The 27,299-nt window shown below is 35.6% G+C and overlaps 4 protein-coding genes across 5 annotated transcripts in view; 1 reads left to right on the forward strand and 3 right to left on the reverse strand.

The window, feature by feature from the left end:
- Positions 1–21,469, forward strand: part of p130CAS (Serine_rich_CAS and FAT-like_CAS_C domain-containing protein p130CAS) — a 70,626-nt gene extending 49,157 nt beyond the window's left edge. Inside the window, exons 4-9 of the mRNA XM_018518439.1 lie at positions 14,736–14,865; positions 15,441–15,747; positions 16,118–16,464; positions 16,757–17,049; positions 17,485–17,841; positions 18,661–21,469. Coding sequence (XP_018373941.1) covers positions 14,736–14,865; positions 15,441–15,747; positions 16,118–16,464; positions 16,757–17,049; positions 17,485–17,841; positions 18,661–18,948 — 1,722 coding nt within the window. The 3' untranslated portion in view covers positions 18,949–21,469. The remainder of the gene's footprint in view (positions 1–14,735; positions 14,866–15,440; positions 15,748–16,117; positions 16,465–16,756; positions 17,050–17,484; positions 17,842–18,660) is intronic.
- A 669-nt stretch (positions 21,470–22,138) lies between these two features.
- On the reverse strand, positions 22,139–23,308 carry vnc (GNAT family N-acetyltransferase vnc). The gene has a single exon (XM_018518443.1). The coding sequence runs from the start codon at positions 23,282–23,284 to the stop codon at positions 22,730–22,732; it is 555 nt and encodes a 184-aa protein (XP_018373945.1). The 5' UTR covers positions 23,285–23,308; the 3' UTR covers positions 22,139–22,729.
- A 78-nt stretch (positions 23,309–23,386) lies between these two features.
- Positions 23,387–25,086, reverse strand: LOC108768137 (small integral membrane protein 13). 2 transcript variants are annotated; one of them, XM_018518445.1, is made up of 2 exons: positions 24,451–24,800; positions 23,387–23,542 (listed from the first exon to the last, which is right to left on the reverse strand). In XM_018518445.1, the coding sequence occupies exons 1-2, from the start codon at positions 24,530–24,532 to the stop codon at positions 23,403–23,405; spliced, it is 222 nt and encodes a 73-aa protein (XP_018373947.1). In that variant the 5' UTR covers positions 24,533–24,800; the 3' UTR covers positions 23,387–23,402. The 2 variants fall into 2 exon arrangements, 1 of the variants encoding a protein (XP_018373947.1); XR_001940470.1 differs by lacking the exon at positions 24,451–24,800 and adding an exon at positions 24,904–25,086 and having other exon boundaries at positions 23,465–23,542.
- A 946-nt stretch (positions 25,087–26,032) lies between these two features.
- LOC108768133 (protein TSSC4) lies at positions 26,033–27,271 on the reverse strand. Its single transcript, XM_018518441.1, has 2 exons — positions 27,032–27,271; positions 26,033–26,950 (listed from the first exon to the last, which is right to left on the reverse strand). The coding sequence occupies exon 2, from the start codon at positions 26,924–26,926 to the stop codon at positions 26,201–26,203; it is 726 nt and encodes a 241-aa protein (XP_018373943.1). The 5' UTR covers positions 26,927–26,950; positions 27,032–27,271; the 3' UTR covers positions 26,033–26,200.
- Positions 27,272–27,299: the final 28 nt, after the last annotated feature.

Below are 27,299 nucleotides of genomic sequence, written 5' to 3' on the forward strand. Positions count from 1 at the left end.
GTAATATTGCTTTCAAATAACTAAAAACTTAATTATCAGAAACGTGATCTTGTTTCGAACAAAGTGTATCAATTCTGTTCAACAACAGGATCTCGATAAAATGAAATCAAAATTATCTCTCTCGTGCAGCTGTACACGTAAGCTCCCTTTATTTTTTATACAACGTGTACTGCACTCCGGTTTCGTGGATGAGACAGTCAATTCTTCATCGGAATATCGGAGAGCTAACCAAACCACGAATATTCGTGTTACTTTCCTGATTTTTCTGTCCGAACAATTATATCGCTTCGTTGGTCACGAATTGGGAGACCCTGCACCGCGGAATTGACAATGGCGCTCGGACAATTCATTGTGCTCGTCGTGGGGGCCGACCTTTTACGCCCCCATATTCGCTGAAACAGAATCTGTCAAAATCAGCTGACTGCCACTTGGTTCGTTCGGCTCTTCTGGATGGCCGTCGTCGCGGCTATCGCTGCGTATCTGGCTCTGTCGCGTTTTAACATCTGCCACTGACATCAATTCGATAAAATGAATACGAGCACGGTCGATTAAAGCATTGTGTTTGTCCACTATATGTATAGCGTTAGAGCGAAAGTAATTGCCTTTGTATAAAATTATCACTGATTTCTCCGAAATTAATATACATATAAATATATATTTAAAAGATCCTGATTTATTTCAATATATTATAATAACATTATTAAGTCTACAATAATACAATTAATGTGTTAGAAAATATAAGTGATTAAAAAAATCATTAGAAATCGAAAGTTTGAACAATTATTTTATCTCTCTTTTGTTAAATTTATGTTTTGATATGATAGATTATTTGAATTATTCTACGTATATATATTTATACAAAATTTTAATTCTTTATTTAAATTAATATTTACTTAAATTTTATTTATAATAAAATATAATAGATACTTAAAATTTATTTTTTCAAATATGTTTATATTTATTTTTAAATCTTCCACTATTTAAATTAATATATTTATAGTTACGGAATTATTATTATTCTGTATTGAATTTTCCATGTTTGTCTTGAACCATTTTTAGATGTCTCAAGACTTGATCTGGTCTTTTGCGGACAATGTATTTCGGGGTACTAGAGTGCGTTAAAGACGGTTGACTTCTTGCTGGCACTCTCCCGAGCTCTTCTTGTTTCCTTGCTGGTCTGCAAGGACTTTTTGCTCTGTGTGATCTTTTCACAGACGAACATCCGGACATATCTCTGTGTCGTTGTCGTCTCGTCGCGATGCACGCATGTGCATTTCTACGATAGAAATACAACGCTGTCGTCGTCGTCGTCGTCGCAAAGTCAACGTAACGAATGAGCTTTCTCGTATCAGCTACGTCACGCGAGTGACCACGTTGGAACGCAAGTACTTATTTACATACGACACAAGAGATTCAAGTTTAGTTGTTCATTATTGTAAGATTTTGAACTCCAGCATTCTTTCGTTTTTTTTTATATATAAAAAAGTATATATTCTTTTTTCCTTTCATGCAATTTTTTTTTGTTCCCTTTTTTTAATGACGATGAAATATCACACAAAACTGTGAAGTTCACTAAAAGCAAAAAGCTAAAAGTAGAACAATTAAAAAAAAAATAGTTATACAAATGTACAAAATTTCACGCAAATAGCATATAATTTACCCTATTATATCACAATGACAATAAGAAAAAACATTACATGTTCCTGTATTTTTGCGGTCGAATAACTTCAGGAATGTAAATTTCTCGGTCCGAAAAGAATCGATACGCGATAAGTCTTTAAGGAGTACCTCACGGATGTCATGGCAGGTATTACCACCCTTTATAAGACCACCCCATCGCTCCACCTTCCTATCTACTCTTTCTATCCATTGCAACGGTGATATACCATCGTATTGCATCTCGAAGCAATTTACAAGAAGTCCATTCTGCAAGATACCTTACAAGGGGCTACCTTTTCTGACTCGTAGGTCCACCGATGTCCTTATATGTCCGCCGATTCTGGACAGTGTCCCCTTTCTGACGTCGCTACTCTCTGTTTCTCTCCTCCGCAACGTCTCCCTTGTAACGCGAATGTGTATGGGACACACCCGCGTGCGCACGCAATGGGATCCCATGGAGTCATCTCGATGGAATGTCTAGGGCGGTTAGCCTCAAAGAAGAGTGGACGCGTTTCATCCTGCATCTCTGTGTACATCCACGAGAGTTCTCTTCCTCGATCGCGTACCCTCGCACTCCTCTTCCGTCTCTCGCCGACTACTCCCGACTTCCAAGAATAGCTCGTGCACGTTTTTACGCCTTAGAAATCTGCGAGATCGGGTGCTTTTCTCCTAACTGCGGCTATCCGAGTTATTGCACGAAATAACTATAAATCAGTAATAAAAAAAAAATAATTAAAGGACAGTAGTTAAAAGATAAATAAATCAGAGATGAAAAATAGAGAAGTGGAATATGTGATGTACATCACATGTGAAGTCTACCTTCTTGAAATTATTGGATACGTCTTTTATACATGAATATATAATTTTTTTAATTTGAAGTATATATGCAAATCTTTTAATAAATTTCCAATACATTTAAAACGTTCAAAAATTTCCAATACATATCCAATCAAATTTTCCAATACATAAATTTACAAAATGCTAAAAGAAATTCTGTGCAGAATTTGCTTTAAAAATAGTATAGATGGATTTGATATTTTTTTAAATGAAAAGCTAAATAATACATAAATTAGAAAATTTTTATTAAATATTTTTAGAAGAATTAATTTTGTTTTTAAGGATCGTAATCTGTATTTCATGCATTTCAAAATCGTTCTTATTAAATTTAATTTATATATCTTGCATTCCTTAATATCTCTTATCTTTTTAAGCATTTTTTATGCTTCGGAGAAAAATGAATTTATTTTTTGATAATTGACTGTCTCTTACACAACTACGTTTAATTTATATCAAGAAATTTGCTAATTATTTATGAAAATAAAGCGATTTCGTAGTATCAGGTAGATTATATTTGCCATTTGTATGTTGAATATTTAAATTCTTGACATATATAAGAAGAGAAACACGAGTGCGTACGACGTAGGCGAAAGGAGCTTCGTGCACCGGTGATGTTAACTAGAATAACCAGATCGTAGCATGTTCGACTGCCTCGGTTTGCAACAGCCAGTGGCGTACACGAATCTGCGCACGACAAGTGCAACTCGCTCGCGTTTCCGCGTGGGCGGCAAGTGCAAATGCTATTTGGAAATTCTGTTTACGACAAATTTTAATAAAATACAAACATAATGTATTAAAAATAGTTGTAAATTGTTATAAATTGTGTATAAATATTTGACGAAAAATCGCTGATATGTGATTTATTAAAACGCAGAGAGAGAGAGAGAGAAAGAGAGAGAGAACAGTCAATCAAGTACGTAAAATGAATGGAATAAATCAGATAGCATGGTAATTCTTCAAAATAATGACATTACACTGAGAAAAATAGTACCACACAACAAGAAGTACAAATATGAAACGAATTCTAATTATATGAATTAGATTTCTGATTATAGTAATTGAATTTCTGATCATTTTAATTTGAATGATTGATAGATTTAACTATAAGTGTCTAATTTGTACCTTTCTGGTTGAATTTACCAGAATTCCAATTAATGCAACAGACTTTTTCCAGTGTAGCTTTCTGGCTTTCGTCTTATCAAACCGTAATTGAAGGATTTTAAAAAAGCGTAGATATTCAGCTTCTGCATTTAGATTGCAAGGATAATTCTGCGCGAGGCGGATGCAACGTTCGTCTTGCAGCAGCTGCCTGCCTCTAGGACGTTCTTCTCATACCTTTCGCTTTGTGAGCGCAAATGGTGGCGCGATAACGATATATAGTGCGGGGGAACAGAATGATATCCGCCCGGGGCGCGAATGCTTCTTGAGGCCGCCATTGGCGATGGCGGGTATAGACAAACCTCACCGCCGTTGCACCGGCTGAAAATGGCATGGAAAAGGTAGAAGGGGACGTGAAGAAGGAGGTGGCAGGATAGCGGGAACAGTAGACAGGCCTACTCGACGGATATCGAGGAAGATATACTCCGCTAAGACGGGAGTTGCCTGAACGTGGGTTGAGCCTGTCTTTAACGACCGTTATCAATGAACTGTGAAACTCGCGTGGGATTATCCACTCGTTCTTGGCGCTTGCAAATTTCTGATCGCAGACACGACTGGTCTGGTATCATTTTTATAGCATCCGCCGCGAATTAAGACCATTTTCTCTGACTTCTGTGGCTTTTATTGCATTTATGAGGTATATAAACATAACGCTGATCTCAATCACTGATGATTATTTTATCTGAAAGAACCGAATAATCTAAATTGTTTTACTTTAAAAAAAACTATACAATTAAAGTATCTTCTTATGCAAAATTGTATAAGCTATTAAATTTTTACAAGGAAAGAACGGTTTTGTTGTGAAGTATCTAAAATTTTAGCTAAATACAAATCTGAAAATAATTTTGCTCAACTATCAAAATAGAGCTCTATCTATTAACTAAAATATCGAGATTTTTTGCAATATTAATGATCATGCTTAAGTTTTCTATAATTATTTTGATGGTCTAATAAAATTATTTCCTAATGTATATCTACCTAAATTTTTAGATATTTCAAAAAAACCGTTCTTTATGTACAAATTTAATAGTATATACAATTTTTTACATAAAAAATATTTTAATTCAACGATTTTTTAAAAGTAAAATAGTTCTAATTGTAAGTAAATCATTTTTTCTGTGTAAGCTTAAAAGAAATGAGGATAAAAATTATAAAGGAGGTTCTCGTAGTCGAGCCTTATCCTTGCTCGGGAAATTCTAGAAATGTTTTTGAAGAGAAATACCGCGTTAGACTCAGTCAAATATCCGACTTTAGGAAAATGCACTCTATTTCGTAATGGCTTCCAAGAAATCGCGTCGAAGTCACGCGTCGCCCGTTCATTGCGCTTAAGAAGCAGCAAATGTTGCTTACTTCCGTTAACTTTTTCATCCCGTATTTCTGAAAGTGCGATCACATGGGGATAAGTTGTCCGATCCTAGAAGAACTATATTTAAAGAAGTTCTTTCTCCAAATTTTTCTGAGAAAAAGTTTTGAAAAGAAACGCTGCAAGCATACTCGTTAGAACCAAAGACTTATATTTCGAACGATACTTCTCGCCCTCTTTCATAATGGCTACCACGGGAAACGCGTTAAAGTCACGCCTCAGCTCTTTATCACATCGTGACACGCCTAATTTGTTCTTTCTCATTAACTTTCTTACTAACGACAAGCTGTTCCGCTCGATAGTAGCTGTATATTGTTTTAAAAAGCAGAAGCGTTACTGATAGAGATAAATAGTGAATTTCATTTACTTGGGTCATTGATCAATTAGAGCAGCTGTTTATCTGAGACAAGAGTCATGAAGGATAAAAATTGATTGAGAATATACCCGGAACTTCGTATGAATGGACAACCGTTTGATCGGGCCAGAGAGTTCTATTTTTAATGTTCTATAATTAATCAAGTCCATAAGTTGATGCCTTTTGGAGCCAAATACAATGCGTAATTAGATTTATTAGTTCTGATGTCTTATACATACGTTTCGATCCAGCTTGTTAACATAATTTAAAATAATAATAATAATAATAAAGTGTTGACAAGAAATAATGATCTAATACATTAAAGTCGTGAACAACTACTAATTTAAAAAACTTACATGCTCTCTAAATCTGAATCAATGGATAATCACTAATATCAGTGCCAAATATGCCACTGGTAATTAGTGAATTAAATGTGATATCCCTAATCTAGCTAATCCTTATTATGTGATCTAACTAACCTTGTTTTAGTGCTTAAATTCAATGAATATGGTATTGGAAAATTGAAATTAACATGCAAATATCAGTATTTTAGTTATATAATGCTCAAACATTCTTACTTTTTTAGTTGAACTTCACTGATTATCAGTGCCAAGTATGCCACTGAATTAGTGACTATCCACTAATTCAGATTTAGAGAGTGATATTCGTTAAGCTTATAAAATATACGTGTCATCTGTACGGACGTTATGATCTAAACAATGCTAAGCTAAAGTACAAATCACGAGTTAAACCACAAATAACAAAGATATTAAAGAAGAAAACCTCAGTTATTTTCAAATAAAAAGTCATATGCTTCGTTTAAAGAATCCGTGTCTGATTGTATATTGTATATTGTATTTAAACTATTTTTCTGTACTTTAGCTTAGCATTTTTTTAATCAAATTTCTGTATATTTATAAATTTTTTAATATGATAGTAATATGTGTGATATGAAAATTAAAACTAATCAACTGTTATTTATCACTGATTAGTTTCAATATTGTCGTCTACATTCTGCACATATACTGAATTTAATCGATTAATTTAATCTACTAATACTTAAAATTTATAGAAGAAAACACTGCAAGTACACTTTTAAGAATTCTGCTTTCAAATCACTGATTAGTTTCAATATCGTCGTCTACATTCTGCACATATACTGAATTTAATCGATTAATTTAACCTACTAATACTTAAAATTTATAGAAGAAAACACTGCAAGTACACTTTTAAGAATTCTGCTTTCAAAAACTCATGTGTTATTGAAGCAACGTTTTTTTTCTCTTGTATCGCAACATTTTCTGTAAAAACGCGTCGAAGTCACGCGTCAGCTCTCGTCGTCATTTCACTCGTGTCGACCTGATGGTTCTCTCCATTCGTTTCCAGCTTTCCGAAGGAAAGGGTTTCCCCTCCACGGACTGCAAACAGTCCCTCTTTCCTCGCAACTCCCCGCGTCCGGTCAGATTTCCGTTCGCCGCACAATTTCCCTGCTTGATCTTAATTTCCCTCTCATCCACAAGCGGGTTCGTTTCCGTTGACACGTGACTGGAGGCCGCTCGAGAGATCGTCGTTGCATGTCGTTTCTCGCGTGATCCCACCTTCCGTTTACCAGGAAAAGCCTATTTACACGAGTCATTAGGAGGTCCTCGTCGTCGAGCCGACAGCGACATTATTGTTCCACTCGGCTCGGTGATTATTCACGCCATCATTAGCGACAATGTGAAGGGATTCTGTAAAGGGGATTTAACACATAGGGTTTGTTCATATTTTTATGAAAGATTTTTATAAAAAGAGATACAGATATATTTTTTATATTTACATTTATACAATATTTTGCATTTTTTGTTTTTTATTAAAAAAAAATCGCGTGCACACACTCATTATCTTCGGAATCTTATTACTCTGTTTCTAACCACTAATACTGCTATCTTTTACTCCTAATTTTAGTTCGCTATGACACTCAGATTGCGCGTCTCAATAAGAGTACCTCAAAGCAATCTAGATTCGAAACGAACTGGTCTCGACACCGCGGTGCAAAATTATCTCGCGAATTTATAACGCGGGATGAAACGAGAAATCCAATTTCATCTCGCGGTACGGTCGTCGTGGATTAACTAGCGTAAATCACTCGCTTCCAGGATGCTTTCGAGTGACTCCAGGCGATCGAAGTAGAAGCCGCGACCCGACAGAAGCCGCAACAGTAGCCGCTTCTTCTTGATCGTCGAGAGACCATCCCGACCGTTTATTAAAGGGACAATAAGCGATGTTATCTCGCGTAATAAACCGGCGTGAGAGCACATACATGCGCTATCACTAGGACCGTAAAAGGTCCTATTATCGCGCACGATTTATTATTTATCTCTCTTGGATGTTCATCTCGCTCATCCTGATTAATCAGATGGGGTTATTGATATTTTTATTGGTAGTTTCGCTTAGAATCAATGATCTGCGTCAACAAACGGCGATATTAATAGCAACATGGCTCCATTTGAGCGTTCTAAGAAATAATCATATTATTTGACTCAATACACTGACAGAAAAGACTGATTATAGCATAGCATTTTTAATTGGTTGCAGCAGCCAATTTTTGGTTACGTTAGCTTATCGAAATTCTATAATGACATAGACAAATGCAACAAAAAATTGGCTACTGTAATCAAAAATTGGCTGCTGCAGCCAATTAAAAATGCTATGCCATATTTTATCATCTAATTTGCTGCAGCAGCCAATCTTTTCTTTCAGTGAGGCGAAAGGTTACATTTCCGCATTACATGCAAGTATATAAGTAATGAAACATGCTTTTCTAGGGATAGCGTGACTCGATCTATGTCCTGAATCAACTGTAGATAGCTTTGATTACTACCTGATCACATAACTTCTCTTCAATAATACTTTTTTGTTCATTTTTCTTTTCTTATCAAAATATAAAGACATATTTGATTTATATACATTTACAATAAAAATTAATTTTAAAGAGATATTTAATAGCGCAAACGAGAGAAGATTTTAATGCCCACCACTTAAAATTTAGTTTTGCAATATACCTCATAATAAAGAAATTTACGACCAGATAGCGATAAAGATTCGTTGTTGAAATTACGATTAAAGTTTGACTAATAATGGTTGACGAAGCCAGCCATTATTGTACGTTTTATAGCCACCGCTTTCATACATCTAGTCGGACGTCTTCCTTTCATATTTTATTATTCTGCCCACGTTTCTGACGAAGTGCATCCGAAGTTTTGCAAGTTCCATGCGAGAACTTCATAAGCAGCAGTCTAACAGGATTACTACGGTGCTCACGTCTTGTAAGTGTATTACGCGATCTGTGTAACTGGCTGTTGCACGTGAATTTACTAATGTAAATACAGTCGTTGCCGAAATTCATCGCGATGCCATGTCAGCTGGGACCAGAATTTATGTAAAGCAAGTTCGCGCGTACGTTTAGATGTTTGCACGAAATGTGGGGACTCACAAGGGGAGATTTGATGATATAGTGCGGTAACATTTTACGAGGAATTTCACGCAAGCTCCTCGCGTGAATTCAAAATGATTTTTTTATAAGAAATAAATAGGAAGTCAATTTTTTGGGATTTGCATTAAATATCGTATCTATATAAATTGTAGACTTTCAAATTTGACTTTTCAAAAGTGCGATCGAAATTTATCGCAAATTCTTTTCGTGTATATTTACGGCGACACCTTTTACGAAATCAAAATGCGTAAATCATTCCCATAGTCGCGCCTAAAAATTCTTATCGCGGCCTGAGACAAGCCGAGAGTCCTGCTTCCGTAGGCGAGCCTCCTTCCGTGTTTCCATGGAAACCTTTCTATCTCCCTCAACCTCCTCTTTCTCCTTCCTTTCCCTTCTATTTCTCCCTTTCTCCCATTCTCTTTTTACCCCTGTCAGGAGCGGATCTATAATTAATGAAGCTTTAATCAAGTAGTTAATATCTACCAATTTTTGCAATTGTATAACATATTGCATAGATTGTAAGCAAATGACTAAAAAGTCAATTCTAAATTTGAATTTATATACTACATTTATATACATTTACAATAAAAATTAATTTTATGATTTTTTAATTTAAATTTATCGACTTTTACTTTATATTTGTAGAAGAGAGTGATCAACGCTCATTTATGTGACGAAATGTGTAATCGATTAAGATTAAATCTTAAAGAATTAACTTTCGAATTGATAAAGTTATATTATCCGCAACTAACAGATCTATTAATATAAGCGAAGTAAATTTTAATTTTTTAAACGTACCTAAAAATTTGTAAATTTTCATAAACTTTTATTTATTTAAAATTAATAAAGATAAACTCAGATCTTTGTTTATTTCCTAAACTATTTATAATATTTTTTGTAACAACAATGACAAAAATTATATTCGTAAATTATTTAAATTACATGGAAACTTGGATATCTTTGTACCTTAGGGTCTCCAGAATTCTGAATTCGTCACTGTCTCTCATTCTCCCTCTTCTTCTCTCTCCCTTGCTTTCTCTCGCGCACCCCCGTAATACGCCTTTCACAGTTAGCACCGCGACGCCCGGTATCGACCGAGGGTGTATACCCCCTCTCTCCGGACTGTTCTTCACCACCACCACCCCATCCTACTAGTTCTAGTGCACCCTTACGTTGCACACAAGCGCTCTCAACCTTCCAGCATCCTCCCCCGCACCTTCATCCCTTCTGCTACTACGCGCCACTACGATAGTACTATTCGATTCATAATAACAAAGAACACGCGATAGCGTACTCGCGAGCAGCTTTAATTCACGACGAGCAGACGGTGCGGTTCGACGGCCGTTCTACTCTTTCAACTCAATCTATCGTTTTACTCTTCATTTTACATAGGGGAATTTTAATTAATCCGTTATTAATCACGTGTACAGAAATACAGCTCCAATTTCTATGTCATTCAAATATAAAGTGAGGTATAAACTTAAGAACTATTTCGTAACTTTGTACTTATTCTTGAAAACTCGTCCGACAGCTTTTAACTTTTATCAAACTATGCATCCATTTAAAAAAGTTCTTTTATATGGTATGAATATAAAAGTTATCTTATATTCATACTTAATTTTATTTTAGTTGTATGTATGTACATATGTGATCATAACATCTTGTGGTAAAAAAATTACTGTATCTTTTCAATTTTTATTTATTCCTGATATTTTTTTATATTATAGCCTAATTAAAATTTTTGAAGATACATTTAAAATTTTGTAAGAGAAATATTACAAAGAAAAAATTATTACATATACAATTTAAGTTATTATGAGCATAAATTTTAATACTAATTATTTCAACGACCGACTTATTCAGTCTTCCGTACCTAAATATTTCAGAATCACATACAATTATAATTTTATCCTTTTCAGATCTATATCTTTATTTTTAATACAATGCCTTGAATTAATTTTTCTTGAATTCTCTTTACAATTTTATAACTATAAATGGCTACAGATATGTGGAAACAAGTCATGAAACATTCAAGATCTTCTCTTGATTGAAGAAATAAAAGGATAAACTAATTATATTTTTTACGTTAATTTTCCTATTTGTCTCGTTTAAACAACTGATGTTTGTAGTCTTCATCTTGACTTGAAAACGCTCGTAAATCACGAGGGGGTAATCTCAACTTTGTCGCATAGAAGGCGAGCTATAATCAAGAGTGAGTTATAGCATAATTAGCACATTTCCTGGTTCTAGGTAACGGCCACCTTCTCACGATGAGTGTGCACTCGCAAGAAGGAACTTGGGTTCGCACAGCGGACAATTAGTGCAAAGTGCTGTTCTTTCGGGAGAAGGATTTCCATTGGACTATCTGTATGTCTGAACTTTGAAATTTTGAATTAAAGCTCAGTTCCGTTTCCTTAATCTTGTACTATTTTCTCGTACTTGATGAAAAAGCTTTTACATCGGATATTGTCCAACTTGGAATAATTCCAAAATTTCCAAAGCGACGGCTCTGAACAATTTAATTAATCAGAAGTTTTAAACGATCTCTACTTTTTGGAAGAAATACAGAAAGATTTTACGTTGTAACTATTCTCGTAAAGTCTGATTTTTAAACAAAGATAAAGTCACGATCTTTCGTATAATTAGTGAAAGGAAAATAACTTCTTGTATACAACGCGCGATATTCATGACATACAATAAGAATTAATCAGCGTATCGTTTTAGAATTTTATACAGTTACATCATTCACATTTATATGCAATCTCGCCTTCGCAGCGAAGCATTCCGATAGTATTGAAACAAATCATTTTGGATTTCTTGCAAGCGCGCTCGATCGGCAAATCAAATGGGGTCGAAATGATTTGTTGGAAGGGAGGGAAGGGTTGATTCGGAATCGAGGTTGTGGCATCGTGTTATTCGGTGGGTGGGTTCTTGCTGCTTGCCCGATAAGAACTGACCCAGATTCCCGTCGTATCTTCGGCGTTTCCGTGGACAGAGCACATTGAAGGAAGCGCATCTTGCATGCGCGACTCCTCTCGTTCTCCTGAATGCGCAATAAGTTTCACCGATCAAGAACTTTCGACCGTAAGTTATAGAAGTCCCGGTTGTTCTACTTTGGTAACGCAAAACTGAACGTCGATGGTGAATTGCGAATTACTGATCAACCGCGTGAGCTTTACGACGACATCGTGGTCGAGGCTGCTCCGTTTCATGTGCAGGGCGTGTCCGACGTTTCTCTCTCGTTATAATAAGTTATAATATATTTCTAACTTTCCTTTGCATATATTACAGATCTTATTTTAAAAATGTGACTGAGATTATTTTACGAAATAAAAGCAACAAGAAATATATGGTAGTTTTCTTTTGAATGAAAGGAATTAATACCTCATCATTTTTTGCAAATCTATAATATTATATTATACATGCGATATTTTTAATATAACATATTAAGATATTTTTCAAAAATAATATATTTAAAAATAAAATTTGTATATGTATTTAAACATTTTTTTATCTTTCAATCTCTTAATTTTTATAATTTTTTATTACAGAAATGAAAAGACTCGATATTCTATAAGAGGGAAAGTTCTCAACTGCTATTGTTCGCGTGCACCGCGACGTGCAAAGAAAAAAGAAAAGAGTAATAACAAAAGCGTAGCACGCTTAAGCGTAACGCAAGAATTGCAGGGCTTTTATTATTGCAAAGCACCGGCCGATGAGCCTCCGAGATTACACTCTCCTGAGGGGGATGTTTCACCACCCCTTTTTCTCCCATATTTACCCGCCGCATCGGCTTTATTTATCAGCGGAATTACATTTTCCCGGCACAGCGGTTCAACGCTCGAAATGTGCAAGCTTGTGCCTCTGTTACGTCCAGCAGTGGTTTAATTTGTAATATGAAGTTAATCAAATATATTATTTTAATCATTTTTAATAAGCTATTTTAACAGATTTCAAAAATGTTATCAGACAAGAAAATTTTATTTCTCAAATGATTTTATTTTAATAAAATTTTAATTTAAATATTAATTTTAAAATATTTTAAAAAGTCTCTTTATGCTACAATATCATATACTTATAATTTTTATAATTATACATTTATTATATATTTTTCCAGTATTAAATTACAAAGAAAAATAGTATTTAATTAAATTTGGACACGATAAAAATCATATAATCCTACTAACAATAAGTTGGTAAAAAGAAGCGTCAAGTGTCAACTAGGATCAAAATTAGAATAACAATTTTATATGTAATTAAAAATTCAGGGTTGAATGCTTCAAATATGCTTTAAACAGTACTATAAAAAAAACATATTTAAAACATATTAAAAACATCAATTAAGCATGTTTTAAACTGTTTAAAACACGTTTAAAACATGTTTTTTACCAACCCTGATTAAAATACATTTACTCTGAAATAATAATAATAATAATCTGACAAATTAAATTTAATCGTTGACTCGAAGAACTATTATTGCAAGAAATATTACTTTATCCGAGACTGTATATAATGTTTTTTTACGAAAAATATCGTACCTTTTATCGAGTTATTTGTTATGAAACGTTTCGTACAATATGTTATCTTGTGCAGAATAAATCGCGAACCTTATGGCGTGTTTTTCATCGAAAGGACGGCGCTTCAGCAATTTTGCCGATAGGGAAATTCCCTTTTTTCCCCCTCGAGTTCTCCTCGATCCTCGTAGGAAACTCAATTACCGATCTCGTAGAATTAATCCGTGGCTGCGGCGGGCTGCACTCAAACGAGATCCTCGAGGTCACATCGCTTATAGTGGAAAGAGTAACAGAGCTGATTGGCGTTCGCGCAAATAACTTCGTTACGAGTTTCGTCACGAGCGAAGTTCACGTGGATTTAGCTTCTGTGGCGTCTATCGAATCAGCCTCCGGGATATTATCTCTCCTCTTTTTTCAAGTTGATTGTCGAAGAGTTTTAGAAAATCTTAACGCTGCCACACGATAACATTTATGTCTATCGCATATAATGAAATGGCTACATTTACTTAAGCGAGAATGCGATAGCTCGAAAAAGGACACGTGGTTTTAAAAATAAATTTAATATTGTATGTGATATATTGGTAAAGATTATGCAATTTATATTTCTGAAAATGGATGTCTAAAATATACTTATCCCAGTCTTATAAAATATAAATTTGCTAAATATATAAATGCTATTTATACACATTATTATATTTAGCGCAAATTGTTTTAGAATGGAAAAAAGATTTTATATTTATCTTTACCTAAAGAATATATTGAATATTATTAACCTTTATTTAATTGTAAATTTTCGTACAAAAAAGTAATGAAAATTGAGATGTAACATTGGATATAATGTAATATTGTAATCGAAAATCCCTCGCGAGTAATGTAGGGTTAAACAATATGTATAAGTAATATCTATTATATAATAAATATTAGTATTAATTTTTTTAATTCATACACATACATGTATAATATGTATATATACATATATAATATGTATGTACAGTTATGTATTGATATATAGATATATGTATATGACTATACATTACGAATTAATATTTGTTAATATACACATATATATATTTTTCTATATATATATATATATAAATTATCAGAAATGTAATGACGACGTGTTAATTTTATACATATTAGAGTCGTAATTTAATTTCGAGAATTATTAGAATGGATGTGCTAATTTAGTCTTTCACGCGTTTGAGTAATTTTGATTAAAATTAAATTTGCAGTTAATTGTTGCGGAATAGAATGAGTAAAACACAACGAAAAATGTTCAACTGCGAACAGGCACAGATGGTGGAAACACAAAACGTAGAACTCTGGTAATTAATCTGGATAAAATTAATTGCTTTGCTGTTTTCGATTATGCAGGTTGTGACGCCGCAGAAGTGTGGGGACGTCTACCTGTACGACCTCCCAGCAAGTCGGGGAAGTCCCGCGCCACCCTCCAGACACGAGTCACCCCTCAACTCGACGAACAATGAGCATTCGCACAATACGGGTACGTATTATTCGCAAACTAAACATTCCGCCTATAGCCAAATGGTGATGGTGAAAACCGTCTGCTAATACTTATTTAATGACTCAGATATTGATTAACTTCATGTCATTGTTAGTTTCTGAAATAGTTAATAAAAAGTCACTCATTTTTTAAATTAGAGTCGGTTTAATTCCCACCGATGAGAGATTTAATCTCGGTTTAACTTACTGTTTATCTTTTTCTGATTCTCAACATTTTCTCAACTTCGAATATTATTAGATTTCAATATACAGAATAATTCAGAATTATGAATTTTCTCCTTTATTTTTACAAATATACGTAAAAATATATAATTGTGTTTATGTCTATTTTGGAACGTTCTTATTTAGAGCAAATCAAATTCATCATATACATATATACGAAAAATATTTTATGCTGGAATTATCTCATTTATCATCCACCCGCCGCTTGCCAGCCTATCTCTTCTATAACATAGCATACCGTAAGCGTCTGTGTGAAATGGCTTCCCTGCCCGTTCAGTACTCAGAAGTTGATCCGAGGATTCCTTTAAATCTTGTTAACTTCTACCTGCGCAGGACGATATACGAGCAACAATGTACGAAGTTCTGTCGACAATGGGGGCGGCGACGTGAACGAGTGTTACGACGTACCACCACGCGCGATCCCGGTGATCCCCTCGCCGGCGAGCAGCCCAAGTCCGGCTCCGTCGTGCTATGATATCCCAAGGCCGCCGACATCCTGCACACCCAACTCAAATTGCTCCGGCGGTTCCGGCATTACACCGCTGGATTGTTACGACGTGCCGCGACCATTGCAGCCCCTCACGCCCAGCAGCTCGGCCTCCAGCCTCACCAACGACGGCTCCCTCAGTGGATCGAACAGGTACATCCGTTCGCATTTCCACGATGCGTCACGCTATTCGAGCTCAGGAAATTCCCCGGTTACAACATTATGGTAACTCCATTGGACGTACGTTCTTGGAGGTCCAGAAATCCCGAGAATCTCGAAACTTTACGCGTCCTAGAAGTTCCTCGCGTGAAATAAATCAGGAACTGAACAGAGTTTCAAGAATCCTGCAAAGGATGATTTAAAGAGTATTGCGAGCTGTGTCTGAAATGCCTCAGAAATTCAAAATTGTGTCTCCTTCCACCACTAGGATTTTGGCAATGTCATCAGCCATAAATTTGAAAAGTTTCCAATCTGAAATTTTGCTTCTCGTTTTCCCGCGTGCATAACGATTCTTGGATTCCAGATCGAGTTTGGCCGCTCCAGATTACGATGTACCCCGACCGCGTCTTCCAGCGTCCTCGTTACCGTCCCGACACAATACCCCCATACCGAAGACCCCGACACCACCGCCACCATCGCAACAGATTTACGATGTACCAGTTAGCAAGGAGCTTCCATTGGAGTTGGACTCCGCTCTGGAAGGTTTGCAAAGGTTGCAAAGCGAGGCATCTGCTGCGATAGCGAGGCTACTGGGCTTCGTAAGCCCCGGTTGGAGAACACCACAGCGATTGGATGCCACTCTTATGGACCTAAGGCTAGCTGCTCTCAGGCTTAGAACGTCTCTTCATGATCTCGCCGAATTCGCGGAAGGTAAGTAACTACAGAGTTCAATTTAACATCTTAATTTAATATCTTGATGATTTTAAATGCAATTGAAGGTATCGTGAAAATTACTTTCGTTATTTTAATGAAATAAAATATTAAAATTCTATTTTGATCTCGACACTAATTGTATATAGATTGTTCAGAGTGGGCTTAATATATTCTTATATTTAGATTTGCAACTCTTTAAATTCACTGCACAACAATCCTATTTTTCGATAAATACTGAAACACAGAATAGTTTTGTTGAAATTTGAAAGAGATTGTGTTCTGTGCGTAGGTACGCTGGGCAATGCAGGTAAAGCGCCAGATAAGGGCCTGGCCACGAAATTACGGCCGCTAGTGAAGGCGCTTCGTGATTCTGACAAGCTCGTACAGGAAGCCGCTACTGAATTGGACACGATGGAATGGGACGCGAGTAAACTCTGTCGTGGCGGTGGTGATACACCGACACCTACTAATGGACCTCCGTCCTCACTACTCCTACCTGTGCAGTCAGATCCCCTTGATCAGCTGATCGCGTGCGCTCGAGCACTCACGGAAGACGTTCGTCAGGTTGCTAGTTTCATTCAAGTAAGTATCTTTTATAGCCGTAGGATTTAATATATTTGTTACAAATAACAATTTCCGATTTTACGGAAACGTGAGCAATCATAACAATATTCCTGAAGAGAAAAAATCTTAAAATTTCTTTCATTTTTTCTACTATCTATTTATGTATTTTTTATTGATATATTTTGTGTAATTATATTTCGAAAATAAAAAGAAAATAAAGAATCCATTTTTTAAATTTTCGATTTCTTTTGTAAGAATTAAAATGGATAGAAAAGATAAAAGACACAAAATATTTAATGCTCATAATTTAATTTTTTATTTCTAATTTAGTAAAAAATTAATTAAAAAAAACTTTTTTAATTTTGGATTTTTTAAATGTTAGTTATGCGAATGAAGCTGATGACATTTGAGCAATGAGCCTTTGTTGCTGATAAAGAGGCTCTGTCTGTGCAGGGAAATTCCACGTTGCTCTTCAAGCGAGCGTCGATCATCTCCACGGGCAGCAGCAACAATAGTGGCGCCGGAGAGGATTATGACTACGTAAATCTCGACTCACGAGAGGTTGTAGCGAAGCAACGAGAAGAATTGCGAGCTGCGCTGCCGCAGGAGCTCCGCAGCAACTACGATCTGCTGGTGTCCGAGGCGGACAATGCCGCGATTCAGATGCCACCCACGACCCCGACGCCCATGGATCCCAACGACAAGCAATTGTTGGCCTTCTACGTCGCCCAGGTTATCACGCACGGCGCACACCTGACTCACGCCATCGACGCCTTTCTGCAAACGGTGGAGCATAATCAACCACCCAAGGCGAGTAGAATTGTAACAATTCTTGTAATACTGGTATACCACCCGTCGCGCTCCTTCACGCGAAATACATAGACCTTGAGCATTATTTGAAATAACAATCGGTGTCATTTTCGTCGCGATAAAAATTAAGATTTGAATTTTTTACGGTCGTTTGTCTATTTGAAGATACTTTTCTCAGAAATTATTTCATACATTGAGACGTTTGTTAATCGATGGAACAATGCTTAATGTCATTTTGTCTTTACTCAATAAGAAAAGTTGAGATTAAGATCTATTGCAATCGTTCCAGAGATTCAGTAAACATTTTCTTCCATTTTTTCATTTGGCTTGAGCGTTATGCTTTTTTATTACGGAACTTAAATATATGTGCATATGGGTCAACAGTCTCGATAAGAACGATAGACTCGTAGATATCGGCAGTGCACTATTGTGTGACAGGGTGCCTTAAGTTAGCTCACGTCAACTGCATGTTTCCATTACTTTTTCACGATGACCTCTTTTCCTTCACAAGTGCATTGCACGCAACCGGCATCGCGGTTAAAGATAAGTTAGTAAAGTATACATCGTAAAATCAGGAACAAAACGATAAAATTAGAAAATAATATTTGAAACCTTAAAATATTTTTTGTTGATAATTTTTTGTTCAAACATTATCTTGATTTTTATAAATCTTCCATCAATATTTCATCCGCACAAATTTAAATACCTATTCATCATATTCAAATCATTCATTCTTCAAATAATTTATAATCTTTTTTATTTACTGTTGATATAAACTATAGGAAGGATTTGTTTGAAACATGCATTGAAATTTTATAGGTTTTCCTAGCTCACGGCAAGTTCGTCGTGCTGAGTGCGCACCGACTAGTGCACATCGGCGACACGGTGCACCGAAATGTGACACGCAACGATGTGCGAACGCGCGTGCTACAATGCGCGAACGCTCTGAACGAAGCGCTCGGGCAGACGGTGCAGAAGACGAAGCAAGCCGCTCAATTCTTCCCGAGCGTTACAGCGGTCCAGGAGATGGTCGACAGCGTCGTCGACGTCTCGCACTTGGCCAAGGATCTCAAGGTCGCTATGATACACGCTGCTCAACAACCCTGAGGAGAATTGTCACGATGCGGTCACGAAACCACAAGTTCCTTCAGTTGAGACGCGGTCCACGGTAGATTCTTCCTCGTTAACGGAGAAACTTTGAGACTGTGGAAGATTCAAACGCGTAACGCGTTTTTGAATTTATCTCGCGATTAGAAATGATATACCGATCGCGTTGATAATTCGAAGATAACGCTTGTGGGATCATGTCGAGTCTCATTCGCTGTATTTTTTTCTTTCTTTGTCGAGATTTTTAAACGAATGTTGCTAAAAATCTTCAGCACATTGATTAAATAGAACATTCTTTCTTATACGAAAGTGGATCAAAAGTATCTCAGGAATTTCTCATGGATGTGGTCTTTCAAGCGTTATCTGAGAGAATTATTGGTGGCTGACTTTTGATATTCAGCCACTTACAAGTAGAAATACAATAGTATCGAATAAGTCTGTTATTTTTTTTTAAATGAGCACTAGTGCAAAAAGAACACTTAGAATCCCAACAGTACTTTCGATATTAAATGGCGAAATAATCAAACATGATCCATATACGCTTCACGAAAGTGAAAAAACATGTCCGGATATTCGCACACTTTAGTGCGTCTCGTGCAGCTATTATCCTATTTCATTATAAAGAAAATCCGTGGCCTAAAATAGGAACCTGCTACTGCCAAAGCTCCGGTATATAGATCGTAAGAAACGAAGAAAACCACAACCCTGGAACGAGTGTCTTTGTAATGTACTCGAAAATAATATTAAGCATTATAATCTTTCATAGGAAATATATGTAACCGTTTAATTAGACGTTCAGGTAGACGTGTGATGTGAAACGGAATATAACGAGGCCAATAGCTTTCTGACTTGAATAAAGCATTTCCGAAATGACTCGCGAATTTGCGATCTGGTAAACACTGTTATTTTACCACGTCGTAAAGTCCATTTCGGATATACGCCCACGACATATGCAGCTAAACGTGTTAGTAGTTTTATAGATGTATGTATACAATAGAACATTATACACGCGAATAGACAGCTTGTATTCATATCTCTCTTTTAGAGAACAGGTTTCACCGATATCAGTTACCCGTAATTTTACTTTCGCGAATTCCTTGTTCTTTTCAAAAGAATAAAAATAAAAAGAAATAACTTAAATTGCAATTACAATTAACTGATATTGCTGAAATCGATGACTAGCAAGTTTAATGACGGGTTTGAAGCGTTTTCCTGTAGTGAAGAATCCTCGCTGCTTTTACTTAAAGGCAAAAGACCGATATGAATACCAATGTCGAATTGAGGAACAATCGTGTTTCTGTTTTTGTAACTCGATCGTATATCAAAAAATTGACACCAAGAAAATTCAACGCAGATTGCTCTGCAGGCAGTACCTTTTTGGGACATCCCGTAAAGGTAAATTATTACTTATTGCGGACAGTTTTTTTGGAAGACAATTTTTAACGAATTTTATACAAAGCTTTTACCGCCGGGTTACGACTTTTTCGGATGCCCAGGCCTTTTTACCAGGCTCTTCCATAACAATGAATTAGTCACGTGCGCACATTGTGAACCGCAATCAGCGGCGGATCGAATTTGTTAACGCGCAAAAATTTCCACGGCAACTACGCGTACTCGCGAATCTTTTTGCACAACGAGACCAATAACGCCTTTTTGATAAAGCGAACGAACGGATGTTTTTATTAGATCTATAGCAGGTCCTGTGACAGATTGACAATGCAAATGTTTAAAGAATATCGCATTCAGAATTTTTGTTTTATCTCCTAGATTATTTTTTGCATTTCCATAACTTTCAAGTGAATCAATTATGAAATTTTAACTATTTAATCATTGAAACTCTCTCTGTTTTTTACATTAAAATGGATCTAAGGACTAAAACTAAACCGAGGCTAAACCAAACAATATCACGTTAAAATCTGAAAAGATCAGCTGGATTATCTTTAAATTCACGTCTGTTGAGGCCAAAAGTATGTATACGATCCAACTGCTAATTTGCGGCGCACTGTTCTAATGGCATTCTCCACGTGCGAAAGTGTACTTAAAAATAGCTCACCGACTATAATATTCGCTCAACGCATGCGAAACCATCCAACTTTGTATTAGAGTTTTACCGCGCCTCGTTTAAATAACGGAGATATAATTGTGATTATGAATGCGATTACGCATGTTACTAACCGTGTATTAAAATGTGACCAGTTGTTTTGTTGCAGCTTTACCGATAACGAACATTTATAAGAATTCTCCCATTTATTTGGAGGTTTTATCTCTCCTCCGAATTCTTTTTTATCTTATTTTGATTGATTAATGTGATTTACTGTTGTGTATAACAATGCAAATGTTTAAAGAATATCCTGAAACGATCCTTTCAGGACACTTTATGACATTTATCTTACATTTTATTTTTTTAGAGACTAGATATTCAAGCATATCGCGCATGGAGAAGCGTTTATACACGAACCTCGTTTATGAGACTTGTATTATAATTTATTGAGGAAGTGTTTTTGTAATATAGTACATATGTCAGGCAGTTATATATATATATATATATATAGATAGGTAGATAAAAATAACTTGTATATTTAGAAGTTTATATGATAGTCGAATCGATAGGTGCTTATCCGCGTTGAATCACCGTATTCAGATATCATGTTATAACATTTAAGTGGAATGGTTTCTTTTTTTATTGTAAACCCTGACACACGCACGCGCGCGCGCGAACGACGTTATAGACATTATCACGAACAACAACTCGTCATTTCCCTAATTTCCCTTTTGTACCTGGATGATCTTTTCGCGATAGTTGGGTATCATCCTCGCGGTCACTCGTAAATATATATGTAACGGTATTACTGTAAACTTACGAGTTACTTATCCGAGGGCAGCTATTCCAAGATCAGAGAAGAAGTTAGAAACGAAATCTCTTGATGTAGCACGCGTGATGTCTTTAAAGAAACGTCGATTATACAAAAATTGTTTATCTCTTGATGACGCTTTAGTACTTTAATCATGTTTTCGATATAATCACGCAAAATTGACAAATCATGCGTTTTATCATAGGACTCCTTTGTGCTGTTTATAAACTTGAGATATGTTACAAACTGAATAACTGTTACTTTAAGGACATCTTATTTGTACATAAATATATTTATACATATATATATATATACACACACCACACACATATAATATAATTATTCCTATTACAGAAATGGAGTATGTATACACAAGCATAATGGTACATCCGAGATGCATTAGTGGAGTAAACTTATTCGAATATTGTGCAATGTCAAAAATAATTTTTAAGCCAAAATACACTGAAAATGACAAAGTATTTGAAGAAGAAAATATCTATCGAGATAAATATAGATCCGATTTTAAAGTGTAAGTAGGAACTGTATAAATTGAGCCCATTTCAGTGCTGTAAAATATTATTTTTTTCTACCATACTTTTTAACAACACGCTTGACAACGCCCTGAACAATTAATTTTGCATAATGGCGTGTTATATGTGAATTACAGTTTCAGTCATTCAATAAAGTTATAATGAAAAAAATCAAGATTAAATTAGATTGCCCAGAATCCTTTATTTTTTATATCTTTATAAGTCTTAATTACATTGCGCATTGCATAAACTGAAAAACAGCCCCAAAGTCCAATCTTACTCCATCGTGCAAACTTTAACAACTTTCATCCTTCAGTCACATATAAAACATTTTTACTAGTGTACCAGGTCAAACTTTGATGAATCAATCCAATTTCGTCAGTAGCTGTGATGAATGGACTAAGAGTGATCGCCACAACATCTACCTAAATGTGTATGAACATTGCCCTCCTTGTGCGCTCTATCTCTAAGAGCCTTCTCGTGATGGAAGCTGGTGAGATCTCGTTTCATAGCATAAGCATCTTCGCCGTCCGCATAATATTTTGGCTCTACTTCCGATACTTCGAACTGCAAGCTGCTTGTGTACAAGTTGAGAGCTGCACGATTACTTCTGCGCACATGCAATGAAACGTATTTTGCTCCGAAGCACTCCACCATCGCCCGAGAGGCCTGATTCATCAACTTTTGCGCGATACCTAGTCTTCTGTGGGAGCGCTTTACAGCGAGACTGGTAATATGCCCGTGGGGATTGTCCTCACAGTCTTCTTCCATCTTGGCAAGCACGTATCCCACTATTCTTCCCTTCTCATCCTCTGCTACGTAACTCAGTTGCGGCCAAGACAGAGCATGGTATAAATAATATTTCATCTGATAATTCTCAGGTAAGCATTGCAAATTACAATGCTGTATATTCAGCAGGTCTTCTGTAGTAGCACAACGTATATTTACAGACATTTTAGTCGGATATATATATTCTGTCACGAGGTATCCAAGATTAATTTTACTTTACACAAAACCGTTGCGTTGGTATTATCGGTATTATAAACGATAACTTCAATATATTGTCCAATATTTAGTCACGACGAAGTTTCTTTATGCGTGCGCGACCATTCCTCAAATCGTTAACCGACGACGATTCACTCATTCCATTCCCTGTTAACTCTCTCACAAAGCGGAACCGTGATAGGAAGAACGTCCAAACTAAGTACCAACCTGGAAAAGAAATCATAGTATAAATATTATATGATATGCAATTATATAAAAATAAAATAATAATGAAGCATGCATGATGTTGAGTAAGTTTTGTAATTCAGATTAAGAACTTGAAATATATTTACATTTATCTCTTATTCAATTTAACAGCATCTTAATAATATAAGCGCTTGAAGCTATTTTAATCATGTGTTTCAAATTCTTAGCTCAAATTATAAATTTTATATGTATATATATAAAATTCTATAATTTAATGCTTAAAGTACATCATAATTCAGTATTTTATAATTCAGATTAATGATGGATTCAGTCATTCTCTATAATAAATTAGTGCATATTATATATATAAAGCTGTTTTATATAAAGTATCTAAATGCTCTAGCATAATATAATTAACTTTGACAATGAAATAATATATGTATAATCTGTTAAATATTGTTAACATTAAAATATCAATTTAAAATATTTATATTTGTGTATTTAACTTTGCATTCAACTTTGCTAATTTCATGCTAATTTCATAGCATAGCTTTTAGTATGCACTAATCTATATATTATATATAAAATTCTACAATGTAGTGCTCAAGTATATTATAGCAAGCTCTTTACTATCTACTAAATGTAAATGTGTATGTAAAGCATGACATAATGCAAAACAATATGCTTATCACTAATAGCGTTACATATAAAACATGAGCTCTATATGAGTGTCGCGCTAAATTTAGAAAATACTAGAACACAATTATGTGTCTATATACGATCGTATTTACAGTACTAATACGCAAATCTGCACTGAGCACAAAAAAAAAACGAGAAACTCATGCTGTCGAATCCGCGTGTTTTTTTCTCCTGATGATGTAATTATGTCAAGATGTCATGATCATCAGCGCCCTGATACGAGTGCTTACCTATCACAACAAGGAGGAACACTATTAATAAACTGAATACCACGGAGAATGCCGTTAGGAAGATTTCCATCGGGATTTCCATCAAGGAGCGAAAACGAAAAAAAAAGAAAGGGAAAAAAGAAGAAAAAGAAAAATGTATGGAAGAAGTGATTATCCCTACGTCCTACGCCGTGCGCGCGATCGATGGCATAACTACTCCTCCACGAGGGCAACTTAACGCGAGCGGCACCGTACACGTGCTCGCGACTGAGCAATCAACAACAGAGTAACACCGGATGTCGCGACGACGACGGCGAGTGACGAGTCCATGCCTTGCCTCTCACACTTGGCACGCCATTTTGAAAATCGAAATCGCAGGTACGCGTACAGGTTATGGCTCCTATCCCCTCCTCGCCGGCGAAAATGTACCGCGCCGTCCAGACGATTACTATGCGATTTCGCAACGGCACTTACCGAGGTCTCGACGTAGCTTAGGTAGACGTCTTGGCTAACATCATCTCCTCGATCCTCTCAATCTTTTCTGCGACTCCTGCCAGTCCTACCGGCGAACAATCCCGCGAACTCCGCGGCGAGCGAGTACACCTAACCTAACGTCACACGACATGCATTCGGATTTCAGAGTTGGAGCAAGTTGAGTGTTGGGGTTGGAGTAGTCTATTTTGCAGCTGCTTTAGTGTGGAACACAAGGTTGTTACACCTTTTGCACTCACAATAGAACATGTGTAACATAGAAAGCAATTTCACTTATGTTTAATGTAGAAGTTATTTGATCATTTATGTTTTAATGAAAATGATAGGAAATGATAAAAAATATTGTATCACAAAACAACAATATTAATGTATTTGTTAATTATATTTATTCTCTCTTTTTTATATTACATAGAGTCTAGATAAATTAGATACTTAGGTATCTTAAAAATAAAATTTAAGATAGTTGTATGCTTTTTTAATTACATATATACTTCATCTTATTGAGGGAATTTTATTGTTTACTTGCATGTGGTATATGATTTTTTATTTTTATACTACATATTGTATGGATACAATATTAATGTGTACTGCTTTCAACTAGTGTTTATACATGTTTATAAAGGACCTCACACTAATTATATAAAAAATTGGATCCTGATTAATTGAATTAATTTTCACATATAATGCAGTCTATGTGGTTGACAAAAGATATTATTAATGCTTATTTCTGCCAACGTAGATTAACATTAATTTTGGTTCAACTTATCTGTCGTCTTGTTCTAGTTCTAAGAATTAGAAAAAATAAAGTTCAATCAAGATTAAAGTTAACTTACATTGTTAGAAATAGACACATTAGTCTATTCTTTTTAACTAAACTTCTTGCATAATTTACAATTTTCTCTTTCTTCTCTCCATAAAAAAAAAGAGGAAGGATAAATCATGTAAGAGATTTAGCTAAAAAGAATAGCCCTATAAACACAAGACTCAATAATGAATAGTTTTTAAGTTATATATAAAAGGTACTTACAGAATTTTACACCCTTGATACATTTCAAAAACTATCCATTATTGAGCCTTGTGTCAATAACATGTTCTGTTCATTATGTTATAAGTTATATATACGTAAAAATTAATTAATTTCACCAGAATCTAATTTTCTATGTAATTAGTACGAGGACCTATATAAATGCTTGTGAATTGTTTTATTTTCAAGCGAATATCCACAATTACAGTTTCTCTATATTTGCATTTATACAATTTTATGTACTGTACATTCGTTTCAATCATCTTCCTCTTCATCTGGTTCTCGTAAATGATCTAGTTTAAGTTCTTTCGAGCGATCGACTTTAATCACTGGTCGATTCTGTTTACATGTCTTCTTTGGTTTCTGTCCGATCACGTATTCTGGCAAAATGATCTTACTACTTCTGAATATAGGCTTGTCGTCGGGCTCTGCAATATCTTCCATTGTCTCTCTCGTTCGTGGCTTTTTAAATGTGATCTGAGACGACGATGACCTTTTCTTAAATCGCGTCTCTGTAGAATTTGATTCGCAAGTCTCAACGTCCATCTCCTCTCCACATTCGTCAATTTCCTCTTTCTTCCTACGAGCCTTTAATTCTCGCAGGAATGACATAGCAGCCTGTGTGTTACTGTGCTCCGTCATGTCTTCGCTGGATACGTCATCCAGAGAATACTTGACCCATTTGTGTGGATTTCTATGATAGTCCGGAATATTTCTGAAATTCGTGCGTGGCGCCGGACCTTCTGGACGCTTGAAGATACTCTCCTTACCGCTAAACCTCTTTGTTTCCCTCTTCTGCCTCCGGTCGTCACTTGGGGCTGGCCTTTTCCTTCGTTCGACCATTTCCATATTGTCCGTCTCCAGTTTATCATGTTTATTGCACTTACTTTCCGCAATCAAGAGCTGATCGAATAATGCCTGCTGCCTGTTGGCGAATGCTGCATCACCACCGCGTAGAGTAAAATTATTTGAGGTATCCATTTCAAAAACAGCGAGGCTTCTTGGCTACAATTATTCATTTTACAAATTTATCATGTTTTTTTAAATGATGAATTCAATATACATTAAATATCACATATTACAAACCTCAAAGTTGATGTTAAATTGGTTTGCCTTTGTTTGGTTATGTTGACGTTTTGTTTCGCAACAGTGATATTTCTACAATATTGCAGGAATGTTTCGTAATGAATCGATTTTCGTTGGTTGCAAGTAAATACAATAAGCAGGATATACTTTAATTCTGCAATTGGAAGAATGCGAAATAACTTTCTTCATCCATTCTGATCCATCCATCCATTCCCTCCGCACTTTTAATTCTCTCTTTTTCTTTCTAACGTCTATTGTGCGTCTATCT

This window comes from Trachymyrmex cornetzi, unplaced genomic scaffold (genome assembly GCF_001594075.2).
Source record: "Trachymyrmex cornetzi isolate Tcor2-1 unplaced genomic scaffold, Tcor1.1 scaffold75, whole genome shotgun sequence".
Classification (NCBI taxonomy): domain Eukaryota; kingdom Metazoa; phylum Arthropoda; class Insecta; order Hymenoptera; family Formicidae; genus Trachymyrmex; species Trachymyrmex cornetzi.

Coding starts and splice junctions, on each gene's coding strand:
- LOC108768137 (XM_018518445.1), bottom strand. CDS start 24,532: ATGGAAATCCCGATGGAAATCTTCCTAACGGCATTCTCCGTGGTATTC. Junction 23,543..24,450: donor GTTCCTCCTTGTTGTGATAG/GTAAGCACTCGT, acceptor TTTCTTTTCCAG/GTTGGTACTTAGTTTGGACG.
- LOC108768133 (XM_018518441.1), bottom strand. CDS start 26,926: ATGGATACCTCAAATAATTTTACTCTACGCGGTGGTGATGCAGCATTC.
- vnc (XM_018518443.1), bottom strand. CDS start 23,284: ATGTCTGTAAATATACGTTGTGCTACTACAGAAGACCTGCTGAATATA.